Source organism: Lepus europaeus, chromosome 4, assembly GCF_033115175.1.
Source record: "Lepus europaeus isolate LE1 chromosome 4, mLepTim1.pri, whole genome shotgun sequence".
Classification (NCBI taxonomy): domain Eukaryota; kingdom Metazoa; phylum Chordata; class Mammalia; order Lagomorpha; family Leporidae; genus Lepus; species Lepus europaeus.
Genome location: NC_084830.1, coordinates 61,705,114 through 61,718,211, shown reverse-complemented (window position 1 = coordinate 61,718,211; position 13,098 = coordinate 61,705,114). Strand labels below are relative to the sequence as shown.

Sequence of the window (13,098 nt, the reverse complement as noted above, 5' to 3'; positions counted from 1 at the left end):
GAAATGTAATGATTTACTATTCAGGCTAAGCTATTCATAAATAAAATATGTATTCTGTGTGGCTTATACAAACTACTCTAACTTCTTTCATTTCAAATCTTGTTGGAATGTGATAATGACTTTTTGTTGATCAGCTCATTGTAATGAAAAGTTGTATTATTATCCTTCTTTTATAAACCCAATACCCAACTGATGATTGGGTAAAGAAAATGCAGTATATATGCACTATGGAACACTGTCTTTTGCAACAGAATGAATGCTACTGGAAACCGTATGCATCGTGAAATAATCCAGTCCCAAAAAGACAAATATCGTGTTTTCTCTGATATGTAGGAGTTAACATAGAATACAGGAAAATGCGCAGGAATGAAACAGACATCCTATGATCTGATTGTTGTTTTTAGTCCTGTTTGTACTTCTATGGAACTGTGATCTTTCTACTTTTTATTTGTTGAATATTGTGGTTAGTTGTGCATGAAGCCTGTGATTATAGAGTGGATTAAAATTATGATTTTGCAAAAATTAAAGAAAGAAAAATAAGGGAAGGAAGGAGCAGAGTTGAGGGAGGCAGAGAGCGAGGGAAGTATGGTTATCTTCTCAGAATTGTACCCATGAAATAAATGAAGTCTGTTCTCTTTATACTAATATAAAATCATAAAAAATTAAGAACCTATACACTAAAAAATGCAATGTAACAAATAGGACATGGAATGATCTACCTAGATATAGATGATGATTTTTGAAGGCAAATCAGATATATCAAGAAGCCAATTATGTGAAAGTTCTCAGTAAAGACTGATAATTCTAAATAAAATTTTAAGTTTTTAAAAAACTTTTTGATATATCTGATGAAGAATAAAAAACTTTTTGAAATAGAGCTTCAAAATGCCTCTAATAAAACATCACAGATCAGCTGTGAATGCCATGCCAAACTCACTGCTGTTTCCCAACACCTACGACAGCACAGGCCACACGGTGATCACTGAGGAAGAGCCTGTTAAAGGAGCATGTGGATGCCTGCCCTCTGCAGGACTGGGACATTTGGTGCTGCCCGCTAAAACACTCAACATCAGGGTTTTGTTTCTCAGTCAGGGTTATCGTACTTTGGGCTATAACATTTATGAAGATAGAAATATTCTGCAATCTGAGAATTGTATTGGTCTTTTTGTTATCGTACATCTGAAAAGCCAAAGCTTTAAATGAAGAGACCTAGTGTCCTTTAGAGTAATTTCTTCTCCCTAATGGTTGTGAATGCCTGTTACGAGGTGGTCCTGAAGCAGCTGTCATCTCCAGCTCCCTTGCAGAAAGTGATGAAGGAGGTGCCAGCTCCACTTGGCTCCCCCAGGCACCACCTTCCCACCTCTGGAGGCGAACATGATTGGTTACCTTGCAGGTACACTTGAATCCTTCAGGGAGGAAGAGGACAAGTCATATGGGCATATGGCAGCTAGGGGTCAGCAGCACCAGGCCCATCACTTCCAGTACACAGCTGAACACTCAGAGCTCTTTAGGGCTTAATATGATGGCCATACTTCCTTTCTTTGACCTGGGAGTCAGCTCCTACCCTGACCCTGTGCTTTGGTGTATTTGTTCATTATCCTTCAATTTCACCCCTCCTAATGCCTATGACAGTCCCAGTTTATACCTTCTTTCCAGACATAATTCTTAATAGTGCTTCTCTTCATGTTTAACTTCTCACTCACTTTAGATAACACAGTACGTGGATATTTTACTCCAGTGCACATCAAACATGGCTCTCGGGACTCATGCAATAAAATGAAGCAAAGGCTGTATGTGTGCATTAGTGTTACGTTCATCTAGTATTATTATGAAGATATCTTAGACATAAGGGCAATTACAGTTTCTTAGGATGAAATATTATTATTAAAACAAGGATTTTTTTTAAAAGATTTATTTAATTATCTGAAAGAGTTACACAGAGAGAGGAGAGGCAGAGAGGTCTTCCATCCGATGGTTCACTCCCCAGTTGGCCACAATGGCTGAAGCTGCGCCGATCTGAAGCCAGGAGCCAGGAGCTTATTCCAGGTCTCCCACGCGTGTGCAGGGGCCCAAGGACTTGGGCCATCCTCCACTGCCCTCTCAGGCCATTGCAGCTGGGACCGGAACCAGCACCCATATGGGATGCTGGTGCTTCAGGCCAGGGCATTAACCCGCTGCGCCACAGCGCCAGCCCCACACAACTGCATTTTCTTCTAAGTTCTGAGAGCACCTATTTCTAGCAACACTATTTGGTGAAACAATTGCAATTACATTCTTCTAGGCATTTTGAAATTCAGTACTGCACTTAAAAAACATCATTCTGCAAAGGCCATGTTGCACACAATGGTGACAGATGTTGTGGCTTGCTTATTTTGAATGGATTTATGGAGAAGTGAGATAATGACTGTTCCAAATGTTTTTCCTATAACAACTCGATCACAATGTATAGTGTCTAGATTCTATTTTGTTCTCTATCTGTATATCATCTATCAACATTTAATCTAACTGCATTAAGCACAGCCAGACGTCTATAAAAATAAAAATCAGCAATGTTGGTTTTTGGCATCTCTACTGCCTAAAATAAGCTTAAGTGAACAATATATCCTTTGAGGTCACATGAATTTCCACATGGCTTTGATAGGATGCCTTAACTTAAATGGGGTGGGTCCATCAATAGAAATTGAAGGCCTGTGCAAGTCAGGCAGGCAGAGGGGAAGGGGGCACCTTGATGCTGTTACTTACAATCAACATAGGAAGTCACTTCTTGCCTCTCCAATTGACCAGACTATCCTTAACCACATTACCAAACAACTCCAAAAGCGTACTTAATTTGATGCTTTTATTGAGTAAATTTAGATGCAGAATTTTTTTGAATCGCTGGCCTTCAGGCAAAGATTCTTCAAGTACCAGCCTCCTGTTAGTGAACAACTTTTCATTGATGCGGATCACTTCTTCACACCTTTTCGTAGATTCTAGTGCTGACAATATTATTCATGGTACATTCCTAAAAGCGAAGAGGGATCTATCAGAGTTGGTAAATGACATGCTTTAATTTGCTCTGTCCCTTTGTCTCTGGGCCAAACCCTGAATTTACACTACAAGGTCAATTGAGGAGTTTAAAAGGCATGCAAACCAATAGGATCACACAAAAGTTTCAATTTAGAGAGAACTCACCACTACCATTTTTCCATCTACAATTTTTCTTTTGATTGTTGTTTCTTTGTCAAGCCATTTTTGGACCTGAATCATTGAGCCACTGTCCAATGTTACTGTGCTCTAGAGATGCAGAAAGGAATTAGTTAGAAGCAGTAATTCATCACATTCTAGCCTACACAAGACTTTTTAATTTATGTTTTGAAATTTCTTTCTTCAACATCTTCATCTCCGTTCTTGGCTACCTTCAACTAGAATTCTTCAGAGACTACTCAACGAATGCTTCTCCTGGGCAAATGACACCTCAGCTCTCTGTGCATAGCTGTGCCATTCCATATGACCTTTTAGGTAATGACAAAGGGTGCTATGGTGTGGGTGTTGAACATCCCTGAAAAACCCATGTATTAAAGGCTTGGTCCTCAGGGTGGTGCTGGTGGGAGCTGGTGGAGCCTTTAAGAGGTGGGGCCTAAAGGGAGGCTCTTGGGTTAATGGGGGACTGCCCTTGGAAGGTAGTTTATGACCTTTTGGGTTCTCGGGAGAGGACTGTTTTAAGAGCCTGAGTTGGGCCCCATCTGCTCTCTTTCTGTGTGAGACATGTGACCTTCCGCTCCTCTGTGTGTGCTCCAGCCGTGATGTGCCACCAACTACAGAGACCAAACCAAAGGGCCCACCCAATTTTGGCCTTGAACATCCACAACTGTGAGTTAACTAAACCTTCTCACTTTATGAAGTGAGCTGCCTCAGGTATTTTGCTGTGGTGATGCAAAGCTAACACAATAGGAGATCAGAAAAAAAGTGAAAACAATTTGTGTTTTGGTAGTGCTATAGTTAACCATCAGAGTAATTAGCTAAAGAACTCACTTTAGAGTTAGGCAGGTACTAACAAAACAGGCCCAAACTCACTAAATATACTTGTAAGTCAAATTACACCGAATAAATCATGCCTAACCTCCTTGTATTTTCTTTCCTCCTTCCTCTCTCCCTCTCTCTTTTCCCTGCTTTTCTTTCTGCAGATTGTTGGCCACCACAGTTTAGTTCTGACCTTCACTTTCCGGTTGTCTGCTGTAGTTTCATCAAATTCTTCCCCCAGCTTGAAGGAGATCTCGGTATTCCTGAAAGGACTCTCTGTTCTGATGTTCACTGTTTCCCCATTGACACTAATACTGACGCTTGGCTTCACTAACCCTGCCGCGTTCCGGGCGGCAGAACTCACTCCTGGAAGAGGGAGAAAGCAACACACCTTATTAAGACATTTGGTCAGCAGTGTTTCCATTTTTGGAAGAATTTTCCAAGAATGCATAGATTTCTGCATTGAAGTGCTGAGTATTATACAGTAGTTTCTTTGATACTTGTATATATGGATTGAACCAGATCCTCTCAATCTTAAGGTGTATGTAGTCATTTTATTTGACATTTTGAAAAGCTAAATTTAGGGGCTGGCACTGTGGTGCATTGGGGTTAATGCCCTGGCCTGAAGCGCTGGCATCCCATATGGGCGCCAGTTCTAGTCCCAGCTGTTCCTCTTCCGATCCAGCTCTCTGCTATGGCCTGGGGAAGCAGTAGAAGATGGCCCAACTCCTTGGGACTCTGCACCCACATGGGAGACCCAGAGGAAGCTCCTGGCTCCTGGCTTCAGATTGACGCAGCTCCGGCCGTGATGGCCAACTGGGGAGTGAACCAGCAGAATGAAAGACCTCTCCCTCTCTCTGTGTGTAATTCTGACTTTCAAATAAATAAATAACTTTTTTAAAAAAAAAAAAAGCTACGTTCGCTTTCTGAGACAATTGGGCTTTCTCTAAAATGTTCATTTGTGTGGTATAAATTTTAGGTGATCAGAAGCTTGTATTTGCTTCATGACATTTTCCAACAGTGCAGGAGGGGCTTGTCTTAGAGCCTAGCCCTGCTGTTCAAGTTGGGGATTTTCCAGTGTCAAACTTGGGTGCTGCAGTAGGTGTAAGAGTTGACTCCTTTTCTTTCTGTCTTGATGTCAAATTCTATTTCACATTCAGACCATGGAACCAGTGCCAGGCATCCTGGTGCAGAGAAGCAGAGACAAACCCACAAAGCTCTAAGACAAGCAAGGTGGGTGAAACCTGGGCTCTAACTTTGCCACTTCCTAGCTTATGCAGATACTTACTTTTTTATAGATTTATTTGCTTATTTGAAAGGCAGGGCAACAGAAAGATGGAAAGACAGAGAGAGAGATTTTCCATCTGATGATTCACTCCTCAAATGGCTCTAGGGGTTCCATGTGGGTCTCCCACATGAATGACAGGGGCTCAAGTACTTGAGTCATCTTCCACTGCTTTTCAGGAACATTAGTAGGAAGCTAGATTGGAAACAGAGTATCGTGGACTTGAACAAGCCCTCAAACTTGGGATGTCAGCTTGCAAGGAGAAGCGTAACCTGATGTACTATAAGGCTGGCCCTCTTCTCCAACCTTTAAAATATGGATAATTAATTAGTACTTACCTGACAGATGTGCTAGAAAATTACTTGGAAGGACTTAGCGTGGTACTGACACATAGTAAGTGCTCAGCTATTAGTACTGACACATAGTAAGTGCTCAGTTGTGTCCTGCCGAACCCTAGCTTTCAATGAACACAGGAGCTATTCTGACTCTCAGCCCCAAATTTCTTATATGCCCTCAAATTTTAGTTAAAATCATGGAGTGCATGCACCTCTGAAGTGACAGGGAAACCTGTTTACTCCCTGGGAAACTTAATCCTGTGTGAAAAAGAGACAAATGTTACATTTGGAATCATACTGACTTCTTATCAGAGGAATAGGCATTGTTGCTTCATTGGCTAGAATGAACAAACACACTAATAGTTATAAGCATCCATTGATCATTTCATGCAAGTTAAAAAAAAAAGTAGAGAAAATACTTCATTTTACATACTTGTATAATTTATTATTCCATGAGATATTTCTCTTAATTAAATATGAAAAATATAAAATAATTGTCAATCTTCTAGCATTACTAAAAAAAAGTTTAGCTATCATATTCCCCATCATATTTGATGTTCACTATGCTACTTGAATTATAATTAAAAGATAAGTAGGGTTTATACTTCTTTGTCCAATGGTGAGATATTTGGTAAAAAAAAATTGTTCAATTTCTCCCAACAAAATTCAGAATTCCTCAAATAGTGTTTTTAAATGTTTCCCACATGTATAAAAACTCTAAATGCTAACCAATGAGAAATTTGGTTTGTTGTTACTGCTCTTAAAGTTATAACTTAAAGCAAGCCTTGAAACAAATGTAATTGACAAATTTATTTATGCATGGTGATTACTGTATATACATTTGATTTTGGAAAAAGCTATTTAATTAAATGACAAAACCAAACAGAAACTCTATGTAGATGTTAGGATGAAGTATTTTCAGGAAAGAATAAATGGGTTCCAGTTATATCTAGAGAGAGGTATTAGTAAGCCTAGTATTTTTTTTTTAACTTTTATTTAATGAATATAAATTTCCAGTGTACAGCTTATGGATTACAATGGCTTCCCCCTCCCATAACTTCCCTAGTATTTTAAAAGGAGACAATTGGGACCAGTGTTGTGGCTTAGTGGGTTAAGTTGTATCCTGCAATGCAGGCATCCTATATGGGCCCTGGTTCGAGTCCCAACTGTTCTACTTCTGATCCAGCCCCCTGCTAATGTGCTTGGGAATTCAGTGGAGGACAGCCCAAGTGCTTGGGCCCCTGCATCCACATGGAAGACCCAGAAGAAGCTCCTGGCCTGTGGCTCTGGCCTGGCCCAGCCCCAACTGTTGCTGCCATTTGGGGAGTGACCCAGAGGATGGAAGATCTCTCCCTCTCTCTGTCTCTGTAACTCTGCCTTCCAAATAGATGAAATCAATCTTTAAAAAAATCAAGCAATTATTACTATTAATAGGGAAAATGAAAAGTAGATACATAAACTATGTTCATCTCATGTGAATTTGCCCAAGTTTTAGAAAAGAAAATTGTAAGAAAAGTTATCATAAAATGCCAACCCAGTCACATCACCAAATACTTTCCCAAATCTTACAATAGTATTTCTCACCCAGTTCTTTCATGTAATCCTCAAAGTTTTCACTGGAGACCAGCTTCCAGGTTCCCAAGAAAGGCTCAACCATCATGGAAATCTTGTTGAGAAAAGACACTCCCAACTGAAAGCCAAAGAAATGTGGGCAGTACAGTGTTCTCAGGACCTTAATTTAAAGAGCATCATTGTCACATGACCTCTTGGAAATGACCAATGGGGCAGCAGCAGGACTGAAGATTTCAGGCACCAGCATTTGACGCATTTTATTTATCTCCAAATGAAGAGACTGAAAAATTGATATGTAAAGTTGAATTCAGGTCAACAATGATAGCTTCTGGCAAAGAGATTTATATCCAAGAGTCACCTAATGAACATTACTTGTGGAATGGAGACAATTTTCAATTAGAGATTAGCCTTTAAGAATAATGAGTGCTATCACTTCTCAGCCTTTGGGCTAAGATCAAGTGAATAATGAATGCTGAGTCATCCATGAAGGAGTATCTCAACAAATGTCTGATGAATACCTACAGGGGCATTTTCTCACCCAAGCCAGGGACATCCTTGATTGGTCCACCTCAGTTATCTTTTTTTGTTTTCTTGGATAAGGCACAGTGCCAGAACATACTCTTCATTAAAATAATGCCTTCCCTTCCCTTCCTTCCAGGGTTGATGGGTTGATATCAAAGTTAATGTAACTGAAATGCCTACATTTGCTTCGAGTAAAGTGTAGGGTATTATTAATATTATCATTGTTGTTAATCAAGTGTAATTGAGGACTAGGAAGAAAAGTTACAATTATCATTGAAGAGTGGCTTGTGATTTAAGCCTTAGAAGGAGGTGGAGCCTGGAAACTTTATTTTAACAGACCTGCAAAGTGATAATTGACAGTAAAAGGAACAATTTGAAATTCTGAGGGTCAATTTTGAGAAGTTTTAGGGAGGAAAATTGTGTTTGACATCTTCATTCTTTTTATTATTATTATTATTAGACAGTGAGAGAGAGAGACAGAGAAAAAGGTCTTCCTTCCGTTTGTTCACTCCCCAAATGACCGCCATGGCTGGCGCTGCACCGATCCAAAGCCAGGAGCCAGGTGCCTCTTACTGGTCTCCCATGTGAGTGCAGGGGTCCAAGCACTTGGGCCATCTTCCACTGCCCTCCCGGGCCACAGCAGAGAGCTGGACTAGAAGAGGAGCAACCGGGACTAGAACCCTGCACCCATATGGGATGCCGGAGCCGCAGGCAGAGGATTAACCAAGTGAGCCATGGCGCTGGCCCGACATCTGCATTCTAAAAGGAAGACAGAGGTAGAAAATAATTTAAATTCTGCGTGCAATTAAATTTGAAACCATCTTCTGCAACCCAGGTAAGGGAAGTGATCTCTGTAGGTTCTGGATCCTTAAGAAGAATTAAATTTGTGAACTGGGGTTCACGTCACAGTTTTCAACTCCAGCTGTTTTTTGAAGAAGCTGGAAATTTAAAGTGTCAACCACCATAAGATTATTCATACTTTAATCTGTTTTGTATGAAATATTCCTTCAACTCAGAGAAATACTTAGTCAATCCATCTCTTTATAGGCAGAACAAGTAGCAGTTAATGTTTTGACACTACACAGAAATAACTTAAATGAGGTAAATAATTTCTTTTGATGAAAACATATAACAAACAAATTTGTAATTGCCTATCTTTATAGGTGTAACAATTATTGAAATATCTTGAGAGCAAAACAGAGGGGGCAAAAGCCCTAGAGTTGATTCCAGGAATCTGAGACCCATGCTCAAAGTGGATTAGCAGTTCAAGATACACTTAAAGGTGGTGCGCAAACAGGAAGTAACTAGAACTTGCTTTACTGGTTCTAGATATGCACATGCTTGCTCTGCTCAAAAGATAAGAGCCTACAAGGCTAAGTATGTTGGCCTTTGTGACAAAGGTCTCCCATTTACTTACCACCAATGTTGTGCTGATTCTCTTGCCATTGATTTGATACATATTCATACCATGGTCTGTTTTTGAATTCAGTTGGGCCATGAGACAAGAAGGAAAGTCAAATTTCTAGCTTCCATAAAATTACCCATCTCCAGAAGAGAGCCAGCGGGAGAAACAGCCTCTTTTCTTCCTCTGCAGAATTTATCAACTTATATGATAACTGTAACTGCTGTAGTCATTGTTTACCAACTCAAAGATGGAGTTAAGACTGAAGATGGCAGTGCAGAAAGGTGGAAGGAATAGAAGTCCACTTTATTTCTAAAGTTCATGTTCTTTAAATTCATAGATTCCATCATTACTTAAACAATTTTGTATCTGAGTTTTCTTTATTTGCAGATGAAGCCTTCAAAATTCAAATGTCGAAGTAAGCATTTGGTACAGTGGCTGAGATGCCAGTTGGGATGCTCACATCTCCTATTGCAGAGCCTGGGTTCAAGTCCTGGCTCCATTCCCAGCCCCAGCTTCCTGCTAAGGTGGACACTGAGCAGTAGCAGTAATGTCTCATGTAGCTGGGTCCTTGCCACCTACATGGAAGACCTGGATATTTTTCCCCAGTTCCCAGGCATTTCAGAAGCAAACTAGCAAATGGGAATTCTGTCTATCTCTCTGGTTTTATGCCTCTCAAATAAAATAAAATAATATAATATAATAAAATATTGATATGCCTTTTACATAACTTCCCCAAATGTTTAATTTGAATCTTTACAGCAACCAATGGCATGTCATTTGCCACTGTTCTTGTGCACAGCATCTACCTATTTTCCCACTCCAACCCTAACATGTCCTCTCTATGATACGGGCTCCGAGTAGGGATCTCTATTATATGACACAATTTTTTTTCACAGAGGTGCATTACAGAGCTTATCTCATGGTATTGTAACTACTTACCTTCCATGTTTCTCCTGAGCTATTCTATGAGTACATCAAGAAAGGAAAATATTTCTCACTCACCACTGCATCTCTAAGATAGTGCCTGGCATACTGTGAATATTTGGTAAATGTTGTATAGATGAGTGACAAAAGAAATAAATAGCATTTATTTCTTTGTAACTGGTAGTTTCATTTGTAGTTTTTATCTAATAGTGACTAAAAGCAGAGCTGTAATAGCTTATCCGCTCTTGAACTGCTCCTATGACACACCTTTCATTCTGGTCCTTATCAGATGGTAGAGAGATTCTCACTCTCCCTTCATCTTTCTCAGTATCTCACAATTACTATACAAATCTTCTTTCTCAACCAAGAAAGTCCTCTGCTATTCCCACTGCTACAGCTCTGAGCCTTAGAGACCTTTCTAAATTATAAACCAGTAAAAACCATTTCTTCAAATAAAAAAAGGAAAAATTACAATGTTCCTAAATTTTAACTATAATACAGTCTTTTGTTATAGAATAATTAAATGTATTATTTTCATAACAGGTCCAATGCTTATTTCTTTGTTTTCATTTTTATATGCTTCTCCAACATCTTGTTTTCTATATTAACTTTTTTTTTAAAGATTTATTTATTTATTTGAAAGTCAGAGTTACACAGAGAGAGGAGAGACAGAGAGAGAGGTCTTCCATCCGCTGTTTCACTCCCCAGATGGCTGCAACGTCCAGAGCTGCAATTATCCGAAGTCAGGAGCCAGGAGCTTCTTCCAGGTCTCCCACGTGGGTGCAGGGACTTGGGCCATCTTCTACTGCTATCCCAGGCCATAGCTGAGAGCTGGATCGGAAGTGGAGCATCAGGGACTAGAACTGGCACTCATATGGGATGCCGGCGCTTCAGGCCAGGGTGTTAACCTGCTGCGCCACAGTGCTGGCCCCTCTATCCCCTCTATATTAACTTCTTTCTTGATTTTTATCTATCAGATAATTTTTTTTCTATCAGATAATTTTTAATAATTTTTAATATGAGATGCTACCTTCTCTCCTGATGACTGATATTTGTAAAGTTAAATATGTACCCAAAGCTATATAAGTATAAATATGTACCCAAAGCTATATAAGTATTAAGAAATATGTCTAGCAATTTATTGCTGGGCATAGACTACTTTGGAGTCACACTAGATTTTGTAAAGCATCTTGACTCTTTATTTCCACATGCTGTGATAGCTCATTCATATGACATTCCTTCCTATATTAATTATTCAATTAATTGTCTATTTTTATAGGTGTTGTACTTAATATTTGTAAATTTTCTTTTTTTAATTAAAATAGAGTTTATTAGCTTTTCTTTTAATATAAACACAAGAAAAATCACGTGAGTTGTAGCATTCTTTTCAAAATAAAATCGCAATCAACACTTGAATCTCCAAGCTCTGAACTCCATAAACGATGTTTTTTCTTTGAGGTGGTAGATTGTAATATTTATATACCATTATTTATGTCTGTCCTTTAAAAATGATGGAACCTGTAACACTCAATATCATGTAAAGTGTTGCTATATTTAGAGAAAATATTCCTGGCCCAGAAATGCTTTGTTTACAGGTCAGATTCCTGGGATTATACTTGAGAATAGGAGAAACAGATTTCATATAGTTGAGAACACACATTTTTTTCCCCAATATTTCAAATCTAGGGTGGTACTGCTACCAATCCCCTAACATTATCTATTCCTTGTCCTTTAAAGCCTGGAAGGTTCCTAAGATTTACATAAGTTTCTGCTTAAACAGCAGGACTTTAAATGGGACGCTTCCAGCCAGGTGAACATGTGGGATTAAACAACCGTTTTGTATCACCTACAGCTATTTAGGGTCCAGTTCTTTGTTGTCGATCACATGTGCATTAACACTGCTCTTCATAATCTTCCTTTAAATATTTGTAAATTTTCAAAGTGTATTTTTAATGTAGGGGAATGAAAATGATTGTTATACATTTTTCTTTTTAAGATGATTTTATCTTATTCGGTACAGAAAATAATTAACTTGAATTTTGATTTGGTTAATAAATGGCCTGAACAGGAGATTTGGAGTTGAAATAATCAGGCCTCCATTTGCTAATATTTCTACACTATAATATTTCTACACTGGAGAAATTAGTTTTAATTTCATGAGATTATTTGATAAGTGTAAATGTTATATTTTTTTATTTTTTTATTTTTTATTTTATAGTTCACATGGAGTGGGCATGAAACTCAAAAGTTTATTAGATGAAAGCTAAGAGGGACAAACTCTGGGAATCAATAATGTTTAATGTATCTATGATTGAAAAGAAATAGAGTGAAGATAAAGTACAACAAAAACTCACAATTTCACTAAAGTTATATATATATGTAGATACATATATCAACTCAAGAGTAGCTAAACTTTCACTTTTCATCTAATCACTGCAACAGTCTTCTACTTATATATATAAATTGGAAACCCTTAATATAAATTATAATGGATTAGATCACATTTGGTATAGATAGCTTATATAGCACACTTGAAAATGAACAATTTTAAAGCATATAAGGTAATCCTCTATTAATTGGAATAATTTATCAAACTATTTCCTAACATTCTTAACATTTTTCTGCATTTATATGTGCAGTTTGCATTCATAAACTCCTGTGACATAAGAGATGGTGTCTTACTTTTTAAAACACTATCACCTAGAACAGTGACTGAAAAATGTTAGGCACTCTAATGCTTATTTAATTATTTTAAAAAGGATTAATTTTATTTATGACTTCCAATTCAAAGAAAAAACAACCTTGAGGTACCATGATGGTCACTATCACAGCTATATGGATAGCACTGAATCAAAAACTTAAAAGAAAATGAATTCCATTTTAAACTACAAAAAGGGTAGGGATTTTATAATATTTGTGATAGGAAAATGTCTACTTATTGAATCAGGCAATTATTTTTCAAAAAAATTCAAAGTAAAAAAATCCTAATGTTTCAAAGTAAATTGGCATGACTATTACAAATCCGCACTAATTCACAAATTTTCAACAGTTGC

At 38.2% G+C, this 13,098-nt stretch overlaps 1 protein-coding gene across 1 annotated transcript; it reads right to left on the bottom strand.

Moving 5' to 3' along the window:
* Window positions 1-2,953: 2,953 nt before the first annotated feature.
* FABP9 (fatty acid binding protein 9) lies at window positions 2,954-7,279 on the bottom strand. Its single transcript, XM_062189526.1, has 4 exons — window positions 7,207-7,279; window positions 4,196-4,368; window positions 3,175-3,276; window positions 2,954-3,004 (listed from the first exon to the last, which is right to left on the bottom strand). The coding sequence occupies exons 1-4, from the start codon at window positions 7,277-7,279 to the stop codon at window positions 2,954-2,956; spliced, it is 399 nt and encodes a 132-aa protein (XP_062045510.1).
* Window positions 7,280-13,098: the final 5,819 nt, after the last annotated feature.

Excerpts from the sequence above, each read along its gene's own strand:
- FABP9 (XM_062189526.1), bottom strand. The coding sequence starts at position 7,279 with ATGGTTGAGCCTTTCTTGGGAACCTGGAAGCTGGTCTCCAGTGAAAAC. Across the intron at positions 4,369-7,206 it reads GGATTACATGAAAGAACTGG|GAGTGAGTTCTGCCGCCCGG; the intron begins GTGAGAAATACT and ends TCCCTCTTCCAG. Across the intron at positions 3,277-4,195 it reads CAGACAACCGGAAAGTGAAG|AGCACAGTAACATTGGACAG; the intron begins GTCAGAACTAAA and ends CTGCATCTCTAG.